General features: G+C 42.1%; 1 protein-coding gene across 3 annotated transcripts in view; it reads right to left on the reverse strand.

Annotated features, from left to right (window-relative positions):
* Positions 1-5033: 5033 nt before the first annotated feature.
* Positions 5034-24434, reverse strand: part of Lclat1 (lysocardiolipin acyltransferase 1) — a 138645-nt gene continuing 119244 nt past the window's right edge. For all 3 annotated transcript variants that reach the window (XM_051169385.1, XM_051169302.1, XM_051169349.1), the window contains exon 6: positions 5034-5542. In XM_051169385.1, the coding sequence (XP_051025342.1) occupies positions 5040-5542 (503 nt within the window). In that variant the 3' untranslated portion in view covers positions 5034-5039. The remainder of the gene's footprint in view (positions 5543-24434) is intronic.

Genomic DNA, 24434 nt, shown 5'->3' on the forward strand with positions numbered 1-24434 from the left:
CTTGTTCAGGTTCTGTGTGTGAAATGATAAACACAAGGAAAGGCTAATCTGAAGGGAAAGACAGGCATCTTGAAAGCTTTCATGTCCAGGCAGGAGAGGAAGGAATGAGCACGACTGAGCTTGCAGTGCCGGGAGAGAAACACTCTAGGCAACAGGGAAGGTACACCAGTATAAGTGTGGAGGCCGAAAGACACGTGTGTAGCTCCTCAGGTGCCATCCACCTTTTCTTAAGATGGGCCTGGTCATTCACTGCCTAAGAGCTCATTTGGTAGGGTAGGCTGTCTGACTAGCAAACCCCAGTGACCACCCATCCCACAGTCCCTCAAGTCTCGGGCTCCCTAGTGCTGAGATTACAAGGGCATTCCACATACCTGGCTTTATCTATCATCCATCTATCTATCTATCTATCTATCTATCTATCTATCTATCTATCTATCTATCTAGTTTTTCAAGACAGTGTTTCTCTGTGTAATAGCCCTGGCTGTCCTGGACTTTCTTTGTAGACCAGGCTGGCCGAGAACTCATAGAGACCTGCTTGCCTCTGCCTCCTTGAGTGCTGGGATTAAAGACGTGTACCGCCACACCAGGCTTCTATTTATTGATTTTAAATGTGGGTTCTGGGGATTGAGTTCATGTGCTTTATGCTCTCGAACCAAGCAGTTTACTGACTGAGCCTTTTTCCCTCTCCCCACGCTCCTCCCCTACACCCCTCCCCTTTTGAGACAGCTCCTTACTATGCAGCACAAGCTGACGCTGAACCCATTGTGTGTCTCAGGCTAGCCTCAACCTTCTGATCCTCCAGCCTCAGCATCCCAAGTGCTGGCATCACAAACATGAGCCACCGTGCCCATGGTTGACCAACTATTGACTTATACAGCTCTGGGGAATCTTCGGCTTCCCAAACATCCACTGCAGATGCACAATGTTGTCAAACTTCTTAGTGTTTCTTCCTGTGCAGGGCCTGAGAGGGTTGCATACCTACTTACTCTGGCAGACTTAAGAAGTTTAATAGGTAGGGTGGACATTTGTGGCCACTTGGCCACCCATCACAAATACGCTTTCTCTATAAACTTCTCTGAGTTTGTCTTAAAATGTACCTCTGGCCCCCAGTCCTTGTAATCTGGGAGGATCTGTTCTACGCCCAGGTTCAGAGGGTGTCTAGTAACTCGGGATGTGACCCACACCATATTTCTGAAGGATTAGTCCAGCACCGAGTCCTGGATTTCGTGGTATTCTGAGATTGCAGCCTCTCTGTCCTTTCTTCCAGACTTAAACTCAGAGGACACGTGGGTCATACTGTCACAGGGATCCTGTGTGAAGTCCACTCAGGCAGAACACAAACTGTTTTTTTAGTAACTGTTTGGTATTTCAAATGCACTGTGGAGGCAGTTTCTTTGTCCATGTTTGGCATGTGAGGTCCCTTGTCACATCAGAAATGCATTTTCAGTAAAATGGGTCAAGTTGGGTGTGAGCGGGAACTGAAATCCATATTCTTCTCGAGCCCCCCATCCTCAGAGCCAGGCTGACACTCTTTTGGCCTTCTTTTCCAGAAAACATCAGGCTCGCACAGGAGAACCAAAGACAGAATGAGTACTTGAGCTTACAATAGGCTCGCTGATGCTGTGTGCTTTTAGCTAGATGTGCTTTGTACATTTGTCACATTTTGGCCTAAGACTTGCTTTTGGAGCTTTACTGCCAGACACCGAGGCAAGGGAAGGAACATGGAGGCCTCATCTTTTCCTTTAAGCACCCATGCCCCACGCTTATGTAATGGATAGTTGTACTGAGGAAAACGGGTTGTGTAGACATCGTGACATGGGTTCAACTGTACCATGCCCCCACCCACCTCAATTAGGGAACAGTGCATTCTGTGCTAAATAAGACTACATTTTAACACCTGTAAGAGGCCCAACCTGCAATTCCTCGTTAACACAGTGGCATAGGCTATGCCCATCACAATATAGGAAACAGCACTGTGACCTTTAATTTCTGTCACTCCTGTAAAAAGAGAATCACAACAGCTTTTGAACGATGTAATTCATTCCACTTTATTCTGGATGAATATTACAGATAACTCACAAACATCGTAGTGGACACTGAATGCTAAGGCCATTCTGTGAATTATTTCTAAAACTTTGTGTTCCCCACATAATCTTTTAAAAACGAGTTACCGAAACCAAGACTCTGAAATAAAAATTTAAGGTAGGTATACAAGACACCTTTAGGGCCAAATGTAGTCTGAGGTTCATTGCGTGGCAGAGCCATTTTCATCCTCTACAGTGTAACTGAGAACTCCAAGGCAGCCAGTAGCTCAGAGCTCTCCTCTCCAATACAGCATACTGTTTTGTTTTGTTTTTGTCAACCAGTGACCAGTGTTGAGACCATTTTCCAAGGAGAGACTTTTTCTAAAAACACTTCCTAGAATTCTTGGAACAAGGAAAAGAAAGGGACCCGTAACTAAGGCACTGAAAGCACATTGTTTTATATAAAGAAATGTAAACAGTTTGACGCCAACAGGCTCCCTCCGTTGGTCTTTATCATGGCCGCACTGGAGCATCTCTGTTGGGCCAGAACTCGAGAGCTGGTGAAACAGGAAACCTGTCTGCAGAACTCAGACGTGGTTACCAACATATGGTCTGCGTGTGGAGTAGCCACCGTTAGAGTTCGTGAATGGAAGATGCAGTTTCCTTCTCATGTGTGCTCTGAGAGCATGCAGAGGCAGGACTTTAGGGAGACTCTTAAGTGATAAGCTCTTTCAGATATTTATCTATTTGTTTTCAGTCTTCCCCTACCTTGCCTGATTAAAGGTCAGGGATTCCTTGAGTTTAGTCCATCAAAGACACCTAATGTGGGAACTTGTCACCCAACCAGTTCCCCTCCTTATTGGTTCATATTTTAAAGTGAAATGGTTCACATTATAAATAACCCACATTACCATATGTAAAGTCTCTTAGAATGGGGTCAACTGGCTAACTAGTGCTGGGAGCATTCCACTCACTAGGCTCTCCACCGCAGGGGCAGGGTCTGCCATAGCAGGGCTGCCAGCTGCTCAGGGCGCTGCTGGCTGAAGGGTGGGAGGTGTGGAAGGGGAATTCCTCAGCTGACAACCATCAAGTATCGACCTAAGCTCAAAGGTATTATATATATATACACATAGTCTTAACACAGCTAAATGTGTAGGTAAGAACAAATAATTATAATTTAAAAACTTTTATTTAAAAAGGGATTTTCCCCCCTTTCGGAGAAGCTTCTCGTAAAGCAGTTGGCATACCCACATTCCTTAGTTTTAGTGTTATACTTAGTATGATGAATTTGGTGTAAATAAAATAAAGGTGTTTTCTACCTTAAACATGTTTTCTTTGATCAAAAGAGGTGAAGGGACAAACAAGAGACAAACAGTCTGAAGTCACAAATCCCAACAACTGTGGGCAGAGAGGACGGCTCTTCTCATTTACCTGGGGAATGAACGCAATTTTGATTGCTAGCTTTTCCCATGTCTAAATGTGATCTATGAGAAGTCTCAGAAAAATTTAAAATTAGAAGCCTTTCTCATTAAGAGGGAAAAAAAGGGGGGGATTGTACTTTTTGTGTTTTTAAACCTTAAAAACTATATAGTTAAGCAGCTGTGTTGAGAGCAGGTGTGCATGGCTACTAGTTAGCAAGCTCCCAGCAGGTTGGTGGGCTGCTGTGTTTCACCAGGGGCACCAGTTAACACTCTCTAATACAAACACACACACACACACACACACACACACACAAACACACACACACAAACACACACACACACCCCAAAACCAAACAAATAACCCTAAAGATGGTATGTTAACGCTGCTGTCCCCACCCCGGCTTTCTCAGAGAATGTGCTGGGTACAGCAGCGCTGTGAGCGCTGAGGAAGTGCGAAGCTGCATCCACAGGGCAGTAACAGTTGCTGAGGCTGCCTGATGCAGGGAAGCTGACAGGATTGCTAACAGCTGAACAGTTTATGTGCTTCTGCTCCTGCCCAAACACATAACACAGACAGGAGCATGCACTTCGGTAGAGCGGAAACAGCGGCCATAGGCTTCTCTTAGTCACAGCTGGTCAGTGTGGGTTTAAATGTTACTGCTGAGAGATATTAAAAAGAGATGGTCCTTGATATCACTGAAAGAGCTCATCTGTGTTAGCATTTGGGAAGAGTAAAGGTGATCAAAGCTTGGGGGCTTTAGTTACACCATCCTGTCTGCAGGCATTTTTGTTGTAGCCCTAATTTCAGAATGGCACACACCTGCCTTGTACTGTGTGTACATTCCAAAGAAATATTCCATATGGCAGCTTCTGTCTGAAATTCCAGAATGTTCTTCTAATGCATCTTTACATGTATCAGCTCACACTAAAGATGGCGAAGCAGAAGGAGAGTAGGACTGGGTGCACGTAAAGAGCAGGCAGCGCCAGCTCCTGTCTTTTAAAAGCCATGTGGAAAGCGGGAAGGCGCTCCCTGAGCCGAGTGCAGGTGTGACTTCCAGTTGAGGAAGGGTCCGTCCTCTGCCATCTCGTTTCTGAGAGACTACGAGCAACAGGGGGCTCCCTATCAAGTGGTCATCAGTTTAGGACAAGACAGTTCTGGCTGTGGGCTTGACTGGTGTAAGAGGAGAAAAGCGCGAGCTGTGCCCCATGGGGAAGGCAGGCTACTTCCTGCCTACATGTTCTGGGGCTGATGTGCATGGTGCCAGGCCTGCCTCTGAGCTGGAAGCCTGTCAGAAACGGGTTGGCCCTTTCAGAAAAGCTTGTCTCTTGTCTCAACAGCGTGCTGATTGTGCCTGGCCCTAGTTATTCACAGCAAGTGACCCTGCTACATACGCAGCACTGGAATTACATTCAGAGATTTTTAAAGAAACCATAGCAATATTTCCCTCACAAAATTAAGTGCAAAATATCTTTAACAAAGAATGATGATAGTAAGAAACATTTGACATAGTCATGCAAAACTCAGCAGTTTACAAAGACTGTGACACTTCCGAAACACGCCTAGGTTTTCACATGGTGAGTGAGGACCACCATCTTACTCATTTTTCCTTGAATTTAAATGTGGGTACTTGTGTAAAAAACGGTGACATCTGAGTTCAATGATTTCCAGTCCACCAAATATTTTCCCCTGCAGCACGAAGAACACATTGCTGACAATAAAATACCACCAAACAGGGCTGTACAAACATATGAGCAGGCACACTGCGAAGAGGAACACGGTCCAGTACAGTATGGACAGCAGCTTGACCACAGAGACTCTGAGCTCAGACTTGCAGGGTGGAGCTGTGCTCTGTCCAGTAAAGCGGAAGTTTTTTTCTCCTTGGTAGAAGGACCGCAGCATCTCTTCCTTTTCTTCCCAGCGCTTGTGGCACCAGAGCTGAAGGTCCTCCTTGGCTGTGGGAAGTGTGTCGACTGGGTACCTACGCACATGGAAGTGGATCTCTTTGGGGAAGTGTCCGAGTAAGAAGTCTTTCTCAGTTTGAGTGATGCTGTAAGGGTATGCCACGGTGATGTCATGGATTGCATCGAGGTTCTTACCTAGGTTTTGGAAACATGAAAATAGCTTTGCTTTAGCAACAGTCAATGTGTTGGTAATGCTGATTCATTCTGCAAGGCAGAGCCACGAGCACAAAAAATCAGGACAGAGTGAACCACCATGAACAAACAAGGGCTAAAAATATCAGTGTTTCTGGGTACTTAGGTCAATATTTACCAGCCATTTTTAGCTTTTTTTTTCCTGTTTGCTAATTACCACAAAGACCTTTAGAAAGAAATTATCTTCATTCCCAGAAATGGTAATCTGCATTCTAGAACTACAGGGAGACACAGAGTGAGCTGGATCTGAGGTAGGAATTAAAGCGTATAGACTAGCCCTTCAGCCACAAGATGCGTTACACAGACACTGTCTGTTAACATACTCATCTCTTCAAAGGCCATGGAAATGTGCTTGCCTTTGCTTTAAAATGACCATAATTGCTACAAAGGAACCTCAGGAGCAAACTTGAAGGAATCATCAGAAACGATTTTTTTCTATACAATTTTTAAAATAAGCATTAACAACTTTGATACTGAAACACCATTCTGCATAGGTATTTAAGTGGGGGTTGTTTCTGAAGTCACATGCCTAGTGTCCTTCAAAATGCTTCCAACATAATCAGGGAAACAAGTATGCACAAGGTCCCACACAGTCCCATGGGGACACGGAAGATGAGGGAGGGAAGCAGATTCTGTAAATGAGTGCAGTGAACACCATGGGAACGGCATTAAGAACAGGCTGGGACACATGGCGTAGTCCCTCCTGGAGTACACTGCATGTGCAAGAAAAGCATGTTGGATGGTAGCCACAGGTTTTACACAGATAAACAAGGATTATCCTGGGGGCAGTAGGCCAACAGCAGTGTGGGGACCAAAGGCAAAAGAATGTGGCTGTTACACCAGGCCAGGAAAAACGAGCAAAGGAGTAGACCTGTATAAAAAGCTCACAAGAACTGATGTGGTGTGGCAGTCAACAGGAGAAGGAGGAATGCCGAGGCGGGAGTCAGACTTAGGTTATTTTGACACTGATCTTATGGTAGGGCCTTTGAGGTTAGAGAGTCAGTGCACTGTAAGATCTGTCTTGGGTTCCATCAACTGTTGGTCCTGAAAAAGCAATAGTCTTTTGCTTGAGTTTTAGAATTTTGGAAGGCTACTTTATTGTAATTCAGCATTATTAAAATACTACCTACTTATATGACAAGCAAGTATAGAACAACATTATAGTGTCCTGTATAAGTGTTCTTTCTTTATTCTAAAATGAGATAAAGGGGAGGGGAGGGGAGCTAGCAAAAAGACACTTCTTCCTTGGCATTCACATCCCAATATTTACAGATAGCTTAAAGGCTTCCTCAAGCCCAGAGACTTGGTCATGGGTAAACACAACAGTGAGAGGGGGCAAGGAGAAAGGTTTTGCTTACAGGTAGACAGTCAACAGTCCTGACAAGTTTTAACCTTTATATTAGGCAAAGGTCTCTAGACAACACCAAAAGCCAGAAGACACTGTTTTGCTGGGTGGGAGAGCCCACTTGTATTCAGGCAGATAATGTCATATCTCATCCAGACCCCACAGTCTATGCCCTTGAGCACAAGGAAGCCAGTACCACCAGTTAAAGAACCAGAGGAAGGGCAGCATGGCTGCAGGAGTTAGGCTCACACATACGAGACAACAGTGAAAGGGAACACTAACGGGTGAGATGTGTCTTCACTTAGCCCATTAAAGTAATGAGAAAAATACCCCTGCTATTCCTAAGTGCCGTCTGCCTGCACTGGGTCAGAATGTGGATTTGTTCTGTTTCAGATACTGTACATAATGGAATTATTTCATAAAGCTAGCCCTCTGTTAGAACAGCCATGCTCATTAGGACTTCAACTGTTTCTCTTAGTTGGGGGAACAAAGCACCTGCTCACTCTTCAAATCTTACTTTCAAGACTTTGACGAACTTCCACTCCTTGGAATATACTCAAAAGATGCTCCAGCACACAAGGACATATGCTCAACCATGTTCAAATCAGCGTTAATCATAATAGCCAGAACCTGGAAACAGCCTAAGTGTCCCTCAGTAGAAGAATGGATAAAGAAACTGTGGTACATTTACACTATGGAATACTACTCAGCTATTAAAACAACAAATTCCTGAAATTTGTAGACAAATGGATTGAACTAGAAATGATCATGAGTGAGTTCACCCTGAAGCAGAAAGAGTCAAATGGTATATATTCACTTATATCTGCATACTAGCCCAAGGGGCATGTCCCATGAAAGTCTTGACTTCCAGGAAAGTGGAACAGAAGGGAAGACATCCTGTTGGGACTCTAGGTGAGAGAAGCATGGGAGAATGGAGACATAGAAGGATCCAGAGGGTCCTAGAAACCGACAAGAAGATCATTATGATGGGCGGATCTGGGCCCAGGGATCCTGCTCAAACTATGGCACCAGCCAAGGACAATATGTGCAGTAAACTTTGAACCCCTACCCAGATCTAGCCAATGGACAGGACATTCTCCACAGTTGAATGGAGAGTGGGATCTGACTTTCAAATGAACTCTGGTGCCCTGTATTTGACCATGTCCCCTGGATGGGGAGGCCTGGTAGCATTCAGAGGAAGGATAGCAGGCTACCAAGAAGAGACTTGATACCCTATGAGCACAGTCATAGGGGAGGGGGGAGTAAGGGGAGAGCAGGAGGGAGGGAGGAATGGGAGGATATAAGGGATGGGATAACAATTGAGATTTAATATGAATAAATTATGTGTGTGTCTGTGTGTGTGTGTATATATATATATATATATATATATATATATATATATATATTTTTTTTTTTTTTTTTTTTTTTTTTTTTTTTTTTTTGCTTTGACAAACACTAGGGATTCTGAATACTAAACAACCAACAGCAGTTGAAAACTAAGAGTGATTTTTTTTTTTTCCAAATGCAATATCCGTAAGGGATGTCTCTGATCATGTCAAGATGAGGTCATGGTCACTAAGAATTCTATCTAGTGTCCAATGCTCACTGGGAACAGGAACTGGCCAAATCCTTATACATTTGTATGCTTAACAGGAAAAACTGGAAGAAAGATGCTTTCATGGGTTCTAAAAACTATCAGAGCGAACATATGCTGCTGCGTCCACACCTGCTAAGCTTGATTATAGAACAGTGCAAACCCCCAACAGTAATCTTAAACACAGTGAGCAGGCTGTCTATTTCCTTTTCTTTCCCTAGTTCATAACCACGTCTGTATAAAATATACAGAGTATAACCTAACATTTCATTGTGATTCCTTGATTAAATACAAAGTTCTAGCTGGATCTGAATCCTTAAATTTAACCACAAATAATGGCAATTGTTTCTTTATCGCCTATAAATATACTTTATGATAAAATAAAAACCTGAAGGCCACTGATTTTTTTCATATAAAAAAAAGAAACAGAAAAAAAATCACCACCCCCTCACCCCATCCCAGCCAGAAGTTGGGTTTCATAACTAAGTGACTGTTTCCTTGCACTAGCGCTGACACAAGACTGTCCTGATAACAAGCCATGACACACTGAAGAACGTCTTGAATGGACTGAGTCACAGTACACAGACTGAAAACAGCAAAAAATAAGACACCTTTTAGCTTCAAAATAAGTATGCACGAGCCACTGGCACAAAACAGTACCATGTTCATACTAGATAAATTCTATAATTTCCTACTTGGAACATTATTCTCTTGTGTTTGTTTGTTTTGTTTAGCCCAAGTTGCAAATTTATGGGACAAAAGATGGAGACATACAACCAACCCATATGAAACATTGTTTTATACTTTCTATCCACATCACTTAAAATAGATGAACATTTGAGAGAGCAGAAGTCCCTTGTTTTGGGATATTTACATTATTTCCATTTAAATGGCATTAAGTGGGTATTTCTGTAATCAATCATAATTTTCTAGATTATGTTGAGCAGCTTGCTCAAAGAATGTGAATGAATGCATTAAGAGATTTGTGCTGGATGGATCCAACATGGCTGTACTAATCACTTACTGTGTCTGGTCAGTGGGACTGAGCTAAGGGACCAGGTTGGGAGCTATAGAGTACCAGATCTGCAATACCCTGGGTGAGAGGGGTCCACACTGTGTGGAACACGGGTGGGTCTGGCCTCAGGCCATCCAGCTGGTCCATGGAGGAGTCCTTGGATCCCTGAACGTGTGTGCCCAAACCCCACAGTCTGGAAGCCTGCCTGCTAGCTGCATCTGAGATCTACATCTTGAACTCTGTGTCTCAGACTGAACTGTGGGCTGCATGGCACAAGTGTCTGGGTCTTCTAGGTCAGGAGAGACCCCAGGGTGCCTCAGATCACCCAGCCAATCCACAGAAGGCTTTCTGGCCCAGGTGGGCAAGGTCTGCAAAGCCAGCTACATGCCAGCAAGCAAGCTGCACCTCCACTCTGTTTTGGACTGAGCTGTGGGCAGCAGGGCACCAGCATCTGGGTCTCCTAGCACAGGGGAGACCTCAGGGTATGGAGCACCAGCATCTGGGTCTCCTAGCACAGGGGAGACCTCAGGGTATGGAGCACGACTGGATCTGACCTCAGGTTATCAGGCCAATCCTCGGAGAGTTCCTGGACCCAAGCAGGCATGGGCACAGGCACAGGTGCAGGTGCAGTCTCCAAACCTTAGCAGTATGCCTACAAGTGTGCAGAACCCTTGCTCTCTGTCTCTGACCAAACAGTGGGCGCAAGGCACTAGTGTCTGGGTCTTCAACCCAGAGGAAACCCCACAGTGTGGAACAGGGGTGGATCTGACTTCAGGTCACCCCATCAATCACTTAAGAGTTCCCGGATCTGAACTCAGGTCACCTGCCTGATCCATGGAAGGGTTCCCTGATCTCCACAGGTGCGAGATTTTAACCTATAGCCTCTCACCTATGAGCTCTTCTCAATGGCCAGTTTAGGACACCAGAAAGTACCACCTAACACTGGTGGCCAGTGTAAGAACACAAACAACAAAAGCCAAAATAATATGGCATCTCCAGAACCCAGTTATCCCAAAGCAATCAGCCCTGGAAACTTTTAACACAAGAAAGTGGCCTCAAATCCTTCATAATTAAGATGATAATAGAGAAAAGACATAAAATCCATAAAAAAATACAGAAAGATACAGCCAAAAATATTGAGGATCTTAGAGAGGCCATGATAGTGGCTTATAGAGAGTAAATGAATAAATCACTGGAAGAAATTCAGGAAAATACAATCAGGTGAAGGAAATCAATAAAATGGTTCAAGAGCTAAAGATAAAAATGAAAACAATAATAAAAGCACAAACTGAGGAGAGGCCAGAGAGAACTAAAAGAAACTGCAGAGGTAAGCATCATCAACAGAATACAAGAGATAAAGAAAAGAATCTCAGGTGAAGAAGACATAACAGAAGAATTTGATGAAACAATGAAATAAAATATTAAATCTAAAAATTTCTGATACAAAACATCCAAGGAATCAAGGACACTATAAAAAGATGAAATCTAAGAATAATAGGAATTGAGGAAAGAGAAGATGCCTGGCTTTAAGGCCCAGAAAATATTTTCAACAAAATCATAGAAAAAATTTCTCCAATTTAAAGAGATGCCTATAAACATACAAGAGGCCTACAGAACACCAAATAGAGTAAACAAGGAAAGAAAATCTTCCTGCCACATAAGAATTAAAACACTAAATGTACAGAACAAAGAAAAAATATTAAAAATTGGTAAGGGGAAAAGGCCAAATAATGTACAATGGCAAACCTATCAGAATCACACCTGACTTTTCAGCAGAGACCATATAAGCCAGAAGGACCTGGGCATATGTTTTGCAAACCCTAAGAGACCACAGATGCCAATCCAGACTACTATACCCAGCAAAACTTTCAATAACCATAGTTGGAGAAAACAAGACATTCCATGACAAAAACAAATTTAAACATTACCTACCCACAAATCCAGCCCTACAGAAGATACTAGAAGGAAAACTCCAACCCAAAGAGGCTAACTACACCCAGGAAAACAAAGGAAATAGGTAACTTCACTTTAGCAAAACAAAATCCAGACAAACACACTACTGTAACCAACATCAAAATAAAAGGACCTATAACAGTCACTGGTCATTAATCTCACCATCAACTCTCCAATAAGAAGATACAGACTAAGAGAATAGATGTATAAACAAGATCCAACATTCTGCTGCATTCAAGAAACACATCTCAGCCACAAAGATAGATTTTACCACGGGGTTAAAGGGCTGAAAAGGGTCTTCCAGGCAAACAGACACAAGAAGCAAACTGGAATAGCCATTCTAATATCTAATAAAATAGATTTTCAACTAAAATTAACCAAAAGAGATGAAGAGTGACACTTCATACTCAAAGAAAATCTCAACCAAGATGACATCACAATTCTGAACATCTATGCCCCAAAAACAAGTGCACCCACATTTGTAAAAGAAACATTAACAAAGCTTAAACCACACATCAATCCCCACACATTAATAGTGGGAGACTTCAACACACCCCTTTCATCAAAAGATAGGCCAACAAAACAGATGCTAAACCAAGAAATAATGTTACTAACCGATGTCATGAATCAAATGGACCTAACAGATATCTACAGAACTTTTCACCCAAACACAAAAGATTAGACCTTCTTCTCAGCACCTCATGGTACCGTCTCCAAAATTGACCATATACTAAGCCATAAAGCAAGCCTCAACAGATACAAGATGATTGTAATAATACCATATATCCTATCAGACTACCATGGACTAAAGCTGGACCTCAACAACAACAACAACAGAAATAACAAAAAGCATACACACACACACACACACACACACAGAGAGAGAGAGAGAGAGAAACTGAACAAATGTCTACTTAATGACAACTAGGTCAGGTAAGAAATAAGAAAGAAATTAGGAACTTCCTAAAATTTAATGAAAATGGGACACATTGAAAGCAGTGCTACGAGGAAAGTTCGTAGCATTAAGTGCCTTCAAAAAGAGTCTGGAAACATCTTATACTAGCAACTTAACAACACATCTAGAAGCTCTTTTTTTAAAAAAAGCGGAAACACTCAAGAGGAGTAGAAAGCTAGAAATAATCAAACTCAGGGCTGGGGTTACAGACAAACATTTGCAGGAAACTTGTGGCTTGTTTTGTGACTGCCAATTTAACCTGTGGTGTCATTTAAAGGAGAAGCTGTGGGGCTCATTCCTCTGTGAGTGCAGCTTCACTTCCAAGGTTACTTCCCAGAGGCCCTTTATTCCTTTCTAGTCCATTTGCCAAGTTCCTTTCTTATCACAGACTATTAATTCTCTGAACACCGTGTTACAAATATTTTTACAAATACGATGTATTATCTTTATTGACAGCGTCTTTTCCAATACAACTATATATTTATCAATAAATTTTTTCATGTTAGAGGTTTTCTTTTTTTAATATTTTATTAATTTATTCATATTACATCTCAACTGTTATCCCATCCCTTGTATCCTCCCATTCCTCCCTCCCTCCCGCTTTCCCCCTATTCCCCTCCCCTATGACTGTGACTGAGGGGGACCTCCTCCCCTTTTATATGCTCATAGGGTATCAAGCCTCTTCTTGGTAGCCTGTTATCCTTCCTCTGAGTGCCACCAGGCCTCCCTATCTAGGGGACGTGGTCAAATATGGGGCGCCAGAATTCATGTGAAAGTCAGTCCCCACTCTTCACTCAACTGTGGAGAATGTCCTGTCCATTGGCTAGATCTGGGTAGGAGTTCGAAGTTTACTGCACATATTGTCCTTGGCTGGTGCCATAGTTTGAGCAGGACCCCTGGGCCCAGATCCGCCCATCATAATGTTCTTTTTGTATGTTTCTAGGGCCCTCTGGATCCTTCTATGTCCCCATTCTCCCATGCTTCTCTCACCTAGAGTCCCAATAGGATGTCTTCCCCTCTGTCCCACTTTCTTGGTAAGTGAAGATTTTCATGGGACATGCCCCTTGGGCTAGTGTCCAAATATAAGTGAGTATATACCATTTGACTCTTTCTGCTTCAGGGTGAACTCACTCATGGTCATTTCTAGTTCAATCCATTTGTCCACAAATTTTGGGAATTTCTGTTTTTAATAGCTGAGTAGTATTCCATAGTGTAAATGTACCACAGTTTCTTTATCCATTCTTCTATTGAGGGACACTTAGGCTGTTTCCATATTCTGGCTATTATGAATAAGGCCGCTATGAACATAGTTGAGCATATGTTCCTGTTGTGTGGTGGAGCATTTTCTGGGTATATTCCAAGGAGTGGAATATCTGGGTCTTGAGGAAGCCCTATTCCCATTTTTCTGAGAAATCGCCAGATATCCAAAGTGGTTGTACCAGTTTGCATTCCCACCAGCAATGAAGGAGTGTTCCTTTCTCAACATCCTTGACAGCATATGGTGTCACTGGAATTTTTGATTTTAGCCATTCTGATGGGTGTAAGATGGAATCTCAGAGTTTTGATTTGCATTTTGTTAGAGGTTTTCAATGCTTACTCCTGTCTCTTTTGTACCCACATGTATGGAACTTTACATTTCTTTGAAGATAAAACAAACCAGCAAACAAATAAACCAAAACAAAAAACAGCTTCCCCCCTCTATTATATTGCCACATTAACCTGGTCATGGCTCTAGCATCTCTAGTCTCTCTTTTTTCTCTATTGCTCCATAAGCCCCACGTTCATTCCTGCTCCAAGATCATACTGTTTTTTGTTTTGTTTTGTTTTTTCTACTGACTCGACAGCTGGTAAAGCAGGCCTGCTTTTGTGTTCTCTATAACTGACTTGACCTGGGCAACTATCTTGTTATGCAAACTCTCTAGGAGCATTTAATCCAATTCTAAGACCAACACTACACCACCTTATGGTGGTTTGAATGAAAGTAGCAATCCTGCCAGGCTCCCTGTCATGATGGTCATGGACTCACTCTTTGAAACAGTAAGCAAGTCCTCATTAAACTCCTTCTTCTATAAGTTGCCTTGGTCATGGTGTCTCATCATAGAAATAGAAAACTAAGCCACATCTCCAAAAACAAAAGAAAAAAACCTAGCTGAAGACTCTATTTATATTGTATGTGCTTTATAATTTTGGAATAACTGCCATTTTATATTGTCTTTCTTGTTTTATGTTTAGTTTTCAAGCAAGGCCTTACAGTAGATTTTCTTTTATTGTTTTCATTATTAACATTTACTTATAATAAAAGGATAGTACTGAGTTTAACTAAAATGTGGGTTTTAGTCCCTCAGTGTATTAAATATTTACTTCAACCTCTTACTACAGCGCTCTGGTCAAATATGATTGTATTTAAGTAGTCAATTTCAATTTTTATTTTTCCTTGGTTTTATTATAGATGTCTTAACTTTTCAGAAGAGGGTATTTGATCCCCTGGAGCTATAGGTCTGATGTAGGCAAAGGGAACTGAACTCAGGTCCTCTGCAAGAGCAGTGTTTGCTTTAAATCACTGAGCCATCTTTCCCATGGTGCCGCCCAACACAAAAGATCAACCAACGATCTTTTCAGACTTTATGCATGATAGGGCCAAAAAGTCTGCCCATCCCCCTGCAAGAATGTTACTAGCCAAATATCTACAGACTCAAATCAAGTCTTAGTAAGTCAAATATTTAAAGAATGGGAAGGCAAAGAGAACTTGAAAGCCAAAATTAAGTTGTAGGCTTCAGAATGCCTTCCATAAAAGTGACCTCCACTAGATAGAAATTAAATGAAGGAACTTAGTACTGACAAATTTGAGTTAATATACTTATGTGGATTCATACATCAAGGTGGTTTTATGTGAATGCTTATATAAAATTACATTGTAGAAAGAAGCTTTAAATATGTTTGAGACTTTATAATCCATATACTCTCATCAAAATTCCATAATAGTAACAATTATAACAACATATTCCCCTTTAGAAATCCTTTTGATAATCTTTAGGTAAAGGAAGAAATTGAAAGGAAAATTATCAACCAAAAAATGAATGAGAAAGTAAATCTAAGAGATACTGTAATCAAACAAAAACTTCATGACTTTACAGACTGAATCTGAAACATGAAAAAGGGTAATTACTCATGTTGGAAACATGAAGGAAAAATACAAAAGGAAACAGGCAAAGAACATTATTCAAAGTAAAGAGCAGTATTTAGCAAAGGTAAAAATAACAAGGATAAATAAATGTGAAAGCCTGTTACATGACAAGGTGAATAAAATACATCCCAGGAGTCTGACTGGTGAAGAACCACCTACGTTACATGAAGGCAGTGAAGGAAGCCAAGCATGCGCAGAGTGGAAGGAGCATGAGAACCCAAACCTACCCACGTGTTAGAACTGCCCAGAAGGTTGGCATGACCACACACACACTGCACAGGAGATTATGATGTGCACATATACTGCATGTGACACTAGAAATCTGGTTGATGGATATTTGTGTTCAATTAAGAAGCCATATTGTGTCATTAAATTAGCCTATTTTTAGTAGAAATGCAAGCATATGGCAGAGATGCTAACCATGTGGCGATCTAGAAGCTACACTCATGCGCAATGCCTGGACTCCTGAGATTTTCACATACATTTAATAAAACAAAAATGGGCAGCAGTAAACAAAACAGCATAAAGCTCTTAGATAGGAAGAGACAGGCAGTTTCTTTATCCATTCTTCTACTGAGGGACACTTAGGCTGTTTCCATGTTCTGGCTATTATGAATAAGGCTGCTATGAACATGGTTGAGCAAATTTTCTTGTTGTGTGCTGGAGCATCTTCTGGGTATATTCCAAGGAGTGGAATATCTGGGTCTTGAGGAAGCCCTATTCCCATTTTTCTGAGATAGCACCAGATAGATTTCCAAAGTGGCTGTACTAGTTTGCATTCCCACCAGCAATGAAGGAGTGTTCCTCTCTCCCCACATCCTCGCCAGCATGTGCATTACCACCATCTTTCAAGCATACTATACACATGCTCTATCAGAGTTGTGTTACATTGTAGAGGAGGTATCAAACCAGTACACAAATGAACATTTCTCATTAGTGCCCAAGCCATCAGTCTACTGACCCAGAAGGCAGGCCCTCTCTTCTACTTTGTAGTAGTCATCTAGACTAAAGCAGGAAGTCTAAACTACAAGGGGGGGAAAAGTTAGCAATAAGATGATTTCAATACAAAAAGAAGTTCCAAAGCAAAGTCTAATATTACTCTTACTACCCTTTTATCTAATGTTACCCTCTGGCATCCTTATGGTGTATGTGAATTTTCACATTCTCTTATTCATTCTCTTCTCCTTTGAAAGAAAAAGTAAGTTTTGCTGGGGACAGGATATTGTTAATGAAAGAGGGACAAACTACTGTCTCTGTAAGAAAGATACCTAGGGAAAATAGAGTGAACGTATCTACTACAGGTGAGTTTTGCCTTTCTTACAACTCTGGTTCTGCACTACAAGCCATCCTGGTCTCAAGGCAGCTGCCAAACTGCCTTTAGCTTACGCTGTATCTCTTGACCTAGACACCTCGACAATGCCAAGACACTGAGTTGCTTTGTCTTCAGTCACTCAGAAGAAGAACTCCCATTCGGCATGTGGAGCCTCAGCCCGATGAGGACCAATGAGCCTATCGCAGCAGAGCCCTCTCTGGCCTCCTGCATGTCCAGCTCTCACACGCAAGAGCTGCCACTGCTCTCGAACTCTTCTTCTGAGAGGCTGAAGAATCAGGGAGCATGTGGCTCAATTATGAAACAGAAGTCTCTGGTTCTTCCAAGAACTGACTCTCTTCTTTAATGCAGTATATGGAGTAACAGGCTCTACATATTTTAAAAAGGTAATTTTGAAAGAACAGAGCAGAAATTACGCTAACAGCATCATACACCATTTTTATACATTTGAACCAGTTTCACTTTCCTGTTTCTCTTCTTCCTTTTCCTTTCCTTCATTTATTTCAATGGTAGATGCTAACATCACATCACAAAACTAGCTATAAAGGCTGCTATGCTACGCCTTTTTTAAATGATAAGGATGCCACAGGTGCAGTCTATTTGGAGATTTACAAATTCTGATTTGAGTAGCTGTAGCTCACCCTATGTTCATCCAGACAGAAAACTCAGGACCAACAGTGACACAAGGAAATGAACATGCCACATTGCCATGCTCTTTCTGTATTTGCTTTTATTCCTTAGACAAGGAAAGACTTCTACAGGAATGGGGGGAAACCCATAAAAACCAGGTCTGTGAGTGGAGTGGCCTTTCTGCAGGAGTCAGAGTACCTAGTGTAAGGTCTCCTAAGCCTACCAAGGCTCATGCAGCCTCTCGGCACTGACACTTTGGAGGGGGCAGAGGCTGACATCAGAGGAGTAAAGGATTATTTGCTAGTAAACTATTGAGACTTCATCAGAAAGCTGAAGCCAGAGTGACAGTGCCCAATTGTGACATAACTGCTGGACCGGAGTAGGAGTGGAACCAGGCTTGGGTGGTGCTCCAGGAAACTGAGCTGAAAAGGCAGTTTCATACTCTGCAGATCTTCCTCCAGACACAGGAAAGAGGAGGGAAAGAGCCTAGTCCTATAGGCCAACTCCTAGAATTATCACACATCTCAGTCAGTTTGGGCTGCAATACTGAATGACCATAGCTTATGTCACTTAACACATGTCACAGTATGGGGACTGCAAAGTCCAATACCAAGGAGCCTGCCGACCCAACAACTGGTTTACAAATGTCCATCTGTTTGTTTTATCTTAACGTGAAAAAAAAAGCAGAGAACAATCCTCCCCTCTCCCATAAGGGCACTAATCTCATTCACTTTCCCAGAAGATTAGCTCCAAAAGCCCTACATCTTAACATCACAGTGGAGATTTAGGGATGAGGGCTAACATTTAGTCACAGCAAAGTCACACACACACTGACATCCTAACTGAACTTGGTCTCATTTCTTAGAAACATGGAGAATCAACATTTGGATACGTAGCTGCTGGTAATAAACAGCGGAAACATGGTAATGAGGCAAGTCCATTACAGTGTTCCAAGTAGTAGGTTTCTTATATGTGTCTTTTAAAATTTCAGGATGTGAAATAGGGTCCTTCAGATTGTGACAAGCTGAAGAACCCTGGAAGCCACCACTAGCTAGAGACAGTAAGGGATGTTCCTGCCAGAGCGTTTGCAAAGGGTCTGAGAACCTGTTGACTCAGAGACCTTATTCTTACACCTTCAGAAAGGCTTACTCCATCACAGACCTATTTTTTTTTCTTCATTTACTGTTGCTTTCATAGCATATGAAAGATTGGGACTGACTGAAGAACTGGGCTAGATGCTCAAATGAACACCTTCGCTTATTAGACAAATAGAAACCACATTCCTACGAACCAGAAGAGCCACAGTGAACACTTAGAACTCTTCCACAGTGTTGATGGCAGCACTAGAACTCAACCACTCTAAAACATCAGCTTGGCAGAGGCCTAGCAGTCATATACTTGGGTATTTTAACACACACACACACACACACACGCACACGCACACGCACATGCCAAACAAAACAAATAAACCAAAAAGCCAAACTCAACTTCACAAGGATGCGTGTATGGAAATATTTAGTAATATATATATAATATATATAACATATATACATACAATTTTGTAAATATACAATATATTCATATATTACATACCACAAAGAAACTACATGTATTCCACACAATGGGATGACATTCCATAATAAAAGGAAGAAGATACTTGGGAATATAGATGGAAGTTAAAAGCCAGATGTAGAAGACCACACACTATATAATTCTGTCTACACAAACCTCTAGACAAGGTAAAGTTATAGTAATAGACAACACATCAGTTATGCCCAGGGTCCAGGGGTGGAGCTGTAAAGGGGGCCTGGAAGAGAACTCTGGGAGTGACGAAAAAGTCTGCATTTTGACTACGTGGGTTACATGTTAAGTTACACAATGCTACGTGGTTATCAGATCCAGTTATATACTTTAAATGAATGCATTTTATGACAGTGAATTCGAACTCTAAGTGTTAGGTTTTAAAGCTTCTTGGGCCACTGAGTAATTCATCAGGTAGAGAGGAACGTCCACTCAGGCCTGATGACTTGAGTGCCATCCCCAGACCCCACAAGGTGGCAGAAGAGAGTCAACTGAAGCACCATGGTACAGGTGCAGGCAAGCACATTACATTGGAGGGTGGGGGTGAGGTGCAGCTTCTCAAATATTTGCCCTGAAAACATTTAAGCAATGTAATAAATTTGTTATATGTGCAATAAACTAAATAGAGCTTTATAAAAGTTGCTTAGATCCTTGCCAAATCAAAACGTTAGAAAGCAAAGTTTATGTCTAAAACCCAGAATTCATTCCCATGTATATGTTTAAAGATTTCCCTATGCTAGGATCACACTAGAAACAGCTTTGCTCACTCATGAAAATGAGCACCAGCATGCCGTCAACTGTGCTTTATAGTTTTGTCTCCTGTCCAGTGTAGAACACAGTTCCCTAGTTATGCTGTATATAACCTGACAAGTTTAAAACTAATTTTTTTCAGGGTCATAAGCATATTTTCTTGATAGTATTTAGAAAGAATGGCATTGAATCAACAAAATTTTGAAGTAATTGCAAATAATCCAATTAGAAGTGACAGAAACAAACAAAAATCCCAAGAATAAAACTGAGAGAAGTGAGGGCTAGTGTGGTCTGGACATAAGTGCTTTAGAGGCTGATAGGTCTCAGTTACTAGATTACTAGTAACTGTTTGCCAAGAAGCAAAGCACACATGTCCATATTCAAAACTCCCATCAAACAGGAAACAGAATGACAATGTGTTTTTAAGCTATTTAGCAGTTCTGAGTTGGAACAAACCCTCCACTTCCATAATCTATCTCATCTCTTTTATCAGCTCAATAATACTGCCCCTCCCCAAACAGTTCCCTGTTGTTGACTGGCAATTTGATGGGATTTATTTAGAATCTCCATAGAAACATGCCATTGGACATGTCTGTGAGGGATTTTCTAGATTAAATTAACTGAGGGCGGAACCCACCCTACGTGTGGGTGGCACTGCCCCAGGGGTTGGGGACCCAGACTGGAGGTGAGCTCTGCAGCAGCATTTATGTCTTGTTTCATGACTGCAGATGCAATGTGACCAACTGCCTCAAGTTTCTGTTGCCATGACTACCTTCCTTCTTTAGGTTTTTGGGAGGTTATCTGTCACAGCAACACAACGGATAATAAATCCACTCTTTGATCCTTGTAACTTGCTTGTCAACTTGTGTAACTCCTCTCATCACCTCTTCTTGATACAGTTTTATGTCCCTTCCAGCTACACTCATTTTTCTGGTCACCTACAGCTAGCTACATTTCTTTTTTTAACTTTAAAGACTAGATTTATTTGGAGGAAAAACAAAAAACAGAAAAACAAAAACCCTCAACCCAAAGGATGGGATTTTACATCTCAAGACATCTCCCAAATAATGTCTACAGATTACAAATCATTTTCATAGAAGATATTTTTGTACAAATTTTATGCAGTGGATTTGATTGGCAGTAGCTAAAAGTGGGCTTACAGAGGTGCCCATCAGTTGAATGAGTTTTTAAAATCCACTGGTTGTAAACAGTGAAGGCAGCTCCCCTCTTTATGCCTATGTCTCTCCAGACAGCTGCATCCAGAAGAGCTGCTGTGTCCCACTCCTCCTCTGCTAAAACTAGCTACATTTCTTGAGCTGTATGCCAATGCTCTTTGACCTCCACTGTAGTGAGCCAATCACTGCTGACTAAGTTCGAGGCCTTGCCATGTGTGGTGGTAAGAATGAGAACAGCCCCCACAGGCTCAGGCATTTGAAAACCTGGTGGCACTGTTTGAGGAGGGTTAGGAAGTGTGGCTTTGAGAGATTACAGCTTTAACAGATTATAGTCCGGAACCCCACATGCGGTTCACTCTGTTTCATGCTCCTGGTAAAAGATGTGATTGCTCAGCTTCCTGCTGAGCACTGTGATTGTTCCTGCTGCCATGTTTGCCATGTTGTCATGCTTATCCACTATGATGGACTTGGATGATCTAGAACTGAAAGCCAAAGTTGCCTTGGCCATGGTATTTTATTATAGCAACAGGAAAGTAACATACCACTCCAGTAAGACTCTGCTCACCAGTGAGCATCTTCGAGCCACATCCATTGACCCCCTTTGGCCTTTTGTTCTTTTCTGCATGGTCACAGCTCTCTTCAGGCCAGTGTGGTATCTACTCTGTGGACTGCTGGGTTACATGATTTCTAAGTGTCATAAGCCTGGGCTTGGCTCCCACTCTTCTCCATCCCTCGGTGACCTCAATACTAAACATATGCTGCTGCCTCCAAATTCATAACTCCAGCTGGTCTTTCATTTTTAGACTCATACATTTGACCACTAATCTTACATCATCTTGATGTCTAATAAGTATCTCAAATCAATGTGACCTAAACTGAACTTTAACCCAGTCTTTCGGCTAAAATCTATGCTTTCCTCAGCCTTTGTCTCAGTTAAGACAAAAACTGTCTTTCCCCCAACTCAGGTCAGCAAACTTACAGTCATCCTTGTCATTCTCAGATGCCCAAAACCCAACTGAAAATCCTATTAGCTCTACTTCAAAATATAAAACCAAATCCAGCCTTCCGCCCCCCCCCCCCCTTTTTAACCTCACCAGTCTTCCTATCTTTCTCATTTGGATTATTACAAGTACCTTTATAAATAGTTTTGTTAGCTGCCTGCACACTTATAATAGCTACAGCAAACCCCTTCTGAATGTTAGCCACAGCACAACATTTACATTTCCCTTGACTCTTCCATCTAGTGACTACCTGACTCATTCAGACGGCCCCTGAGGCTTTGGAAGCCCTGTGCCATCTGTGAGCATTTACTATTTCCTCCCACTCCCTACTGGCCAACACCTTGCTCTACTCTGACACAATGAGCACCATGTTCTTTGTTTCACACACTAGGAGTAAGTATGCTAGGCACAATCCTGCCTGTTCTTTCTTCATCAGAGGCCCTGGCCCCACCCTACTGAAAATGGCAGGTTTCCTAATTCCTTGGCACATATCATCATTGATGTACTACAGAATTTACTTACTTATTGCACCCTTTTCTTCTGCTAAATGTAAGCATGACGATGACAGAAATTTTCCCAGTGATTTCAGTAAAGACGTTTATGGAATCAACACTGCAATGTGCAGATATGGGTGAACTGAACTGAGCCTCTCTAGGATATTTCTACCTGAGACACAGCCTAGAGCAGTGCTCCCGAACAGCCTAAAGTGGGGAGGGACACAAAAACCTCCAGCTGGACACTGTGATTAACAATCCCCCAAGCCAGAAGAGTGAAGGCAGGAGCAGATGTGTTTCCTGTCCCTATCTGCGCAGCCACTGCTCTGTAGGTGCTGGTGTTCTTCGTGGGCTGTCAGCTGACTTGTGGTGATAAAACGTCACATAATATAGTAGGAGTAAGGTCACAAGTGTGGTGTTAACAGCCAGTCATGGGAGCTAAAGTGTAAGTGTCAGATGCCCATAAGGTGCCCAGAAGGTCTGCAAGTTTAAAGAGCTAAGTAAGTTTGATAGGTTCCTCTGTCTTTCCTGTCCCTGGAAGACGACTTTCTAACCATGGTGTGTTTGACAATGCTAAGTACATAATGCTGTTTTAAAGATGGAATTATTCTCTGAAATTCTAGAATACAACCCTCTGTGCTTTGTGTCATCAGTTCTGATTTTTAAAAAATCATTAACTTTTCTGGAAAGCAGACTCTCTACACAGATATTATCATAGGACCATTTGTTTCCTAATTAATTCCCAAGAATGTCTTTAAATAGAATCACTAACTTCCGTACAGCATTTTTCATTCTCTAGTGTGCTATTTTTCCCCTTTCTATCTATATGACATATGGGACCCCCCACCAGGTAGAAAAATATTCTCACTGAGGATTTTAACCAGGGCACACACGTTTGAGGGCTACAATTGCTGCCTCACACATGACATTCTGGTTCTCTCATCTTTCTCCTGAGTTAGAGACCCTCCTCTCATCAGTTAATGTGGCCAGTCAACCACCTTCTCAGCTGACCTAGCCAAGATGGCTCTTTTCTTCTGGGCAGCTTCCAGCTCCTAAAACCTCACCAGGTCTAATTTGGCCTCTGATGCTGTCTTTCTCTGTGTAGTCCAGAGAGACACAGAGATAAGAGAGACAGACAGGGAGGAAGAAAGAGAGAAAGGGAGGGGGAGGGAAGGAAAGAGAGAGGAGGGGGAGGGAGGGAGAGAGATTATGGTTCCCAAGAACCTGTTAAGCAGGGGGTATGGCTGGAGATGGGGCCTCAGAAGGTACAGGGATACCAGGGCACCTCTCCTTGCCCTCTCCTTGCGTTCCCCCTCTCCCTCTGCTGATGGGATGAACAAAGGTTCTCTCCTCTGCCTCTCACACTCTCACTCTATCCCTGAGGCTTCCTAAAGCTGCAGCTTACAGTTGAGACTCACCATCTGGTTTGCTTACAATGGCCTTCCTTGGTACATTTTCTGGATGTTTTTTGTTGCCTTGAAGTAAATCAGGACACATGTTTGGTTTCATATTATTAGTTTACTTCAGTTTTTCCCTATTCATACACAGGCAGCAATGCAAACTTTTTCATTTACATATAAGGGGAAGAAGTTTGAACTAAAAGAACCAAGAACAGAAAGAAGACTGGACAAGAGGACAGAAGAAATAGGCTTAATTAAAGCTTAAGAGCAGATGGTGTGAGCAGACCAAAGCAGGAGGAAATACTGGGGGATGGTGATGAAGAGAGAAGCCAAAGGTTCCCAGAAATTAAATTTCACATCCACTTAACAGTCAATACTGACAGAGAAAGGCAGAAGTATGGGCAGGGGAAGGGAGCAATAGTGATTAA

This window comes from Acomys russatus, chromosome 1 (assembly GCF_903995435.1).
Source record: "Acomys russatus chromosome 1, mAcoRus1.1, whole genome shotgun sequence".
In the NCBI taxonomy this organism is placed as follows: Eukaryota; Metazoa; Chordata; class Mammalia; order Rodentia; family Muridae; genus Acomys; species Acomys russatus.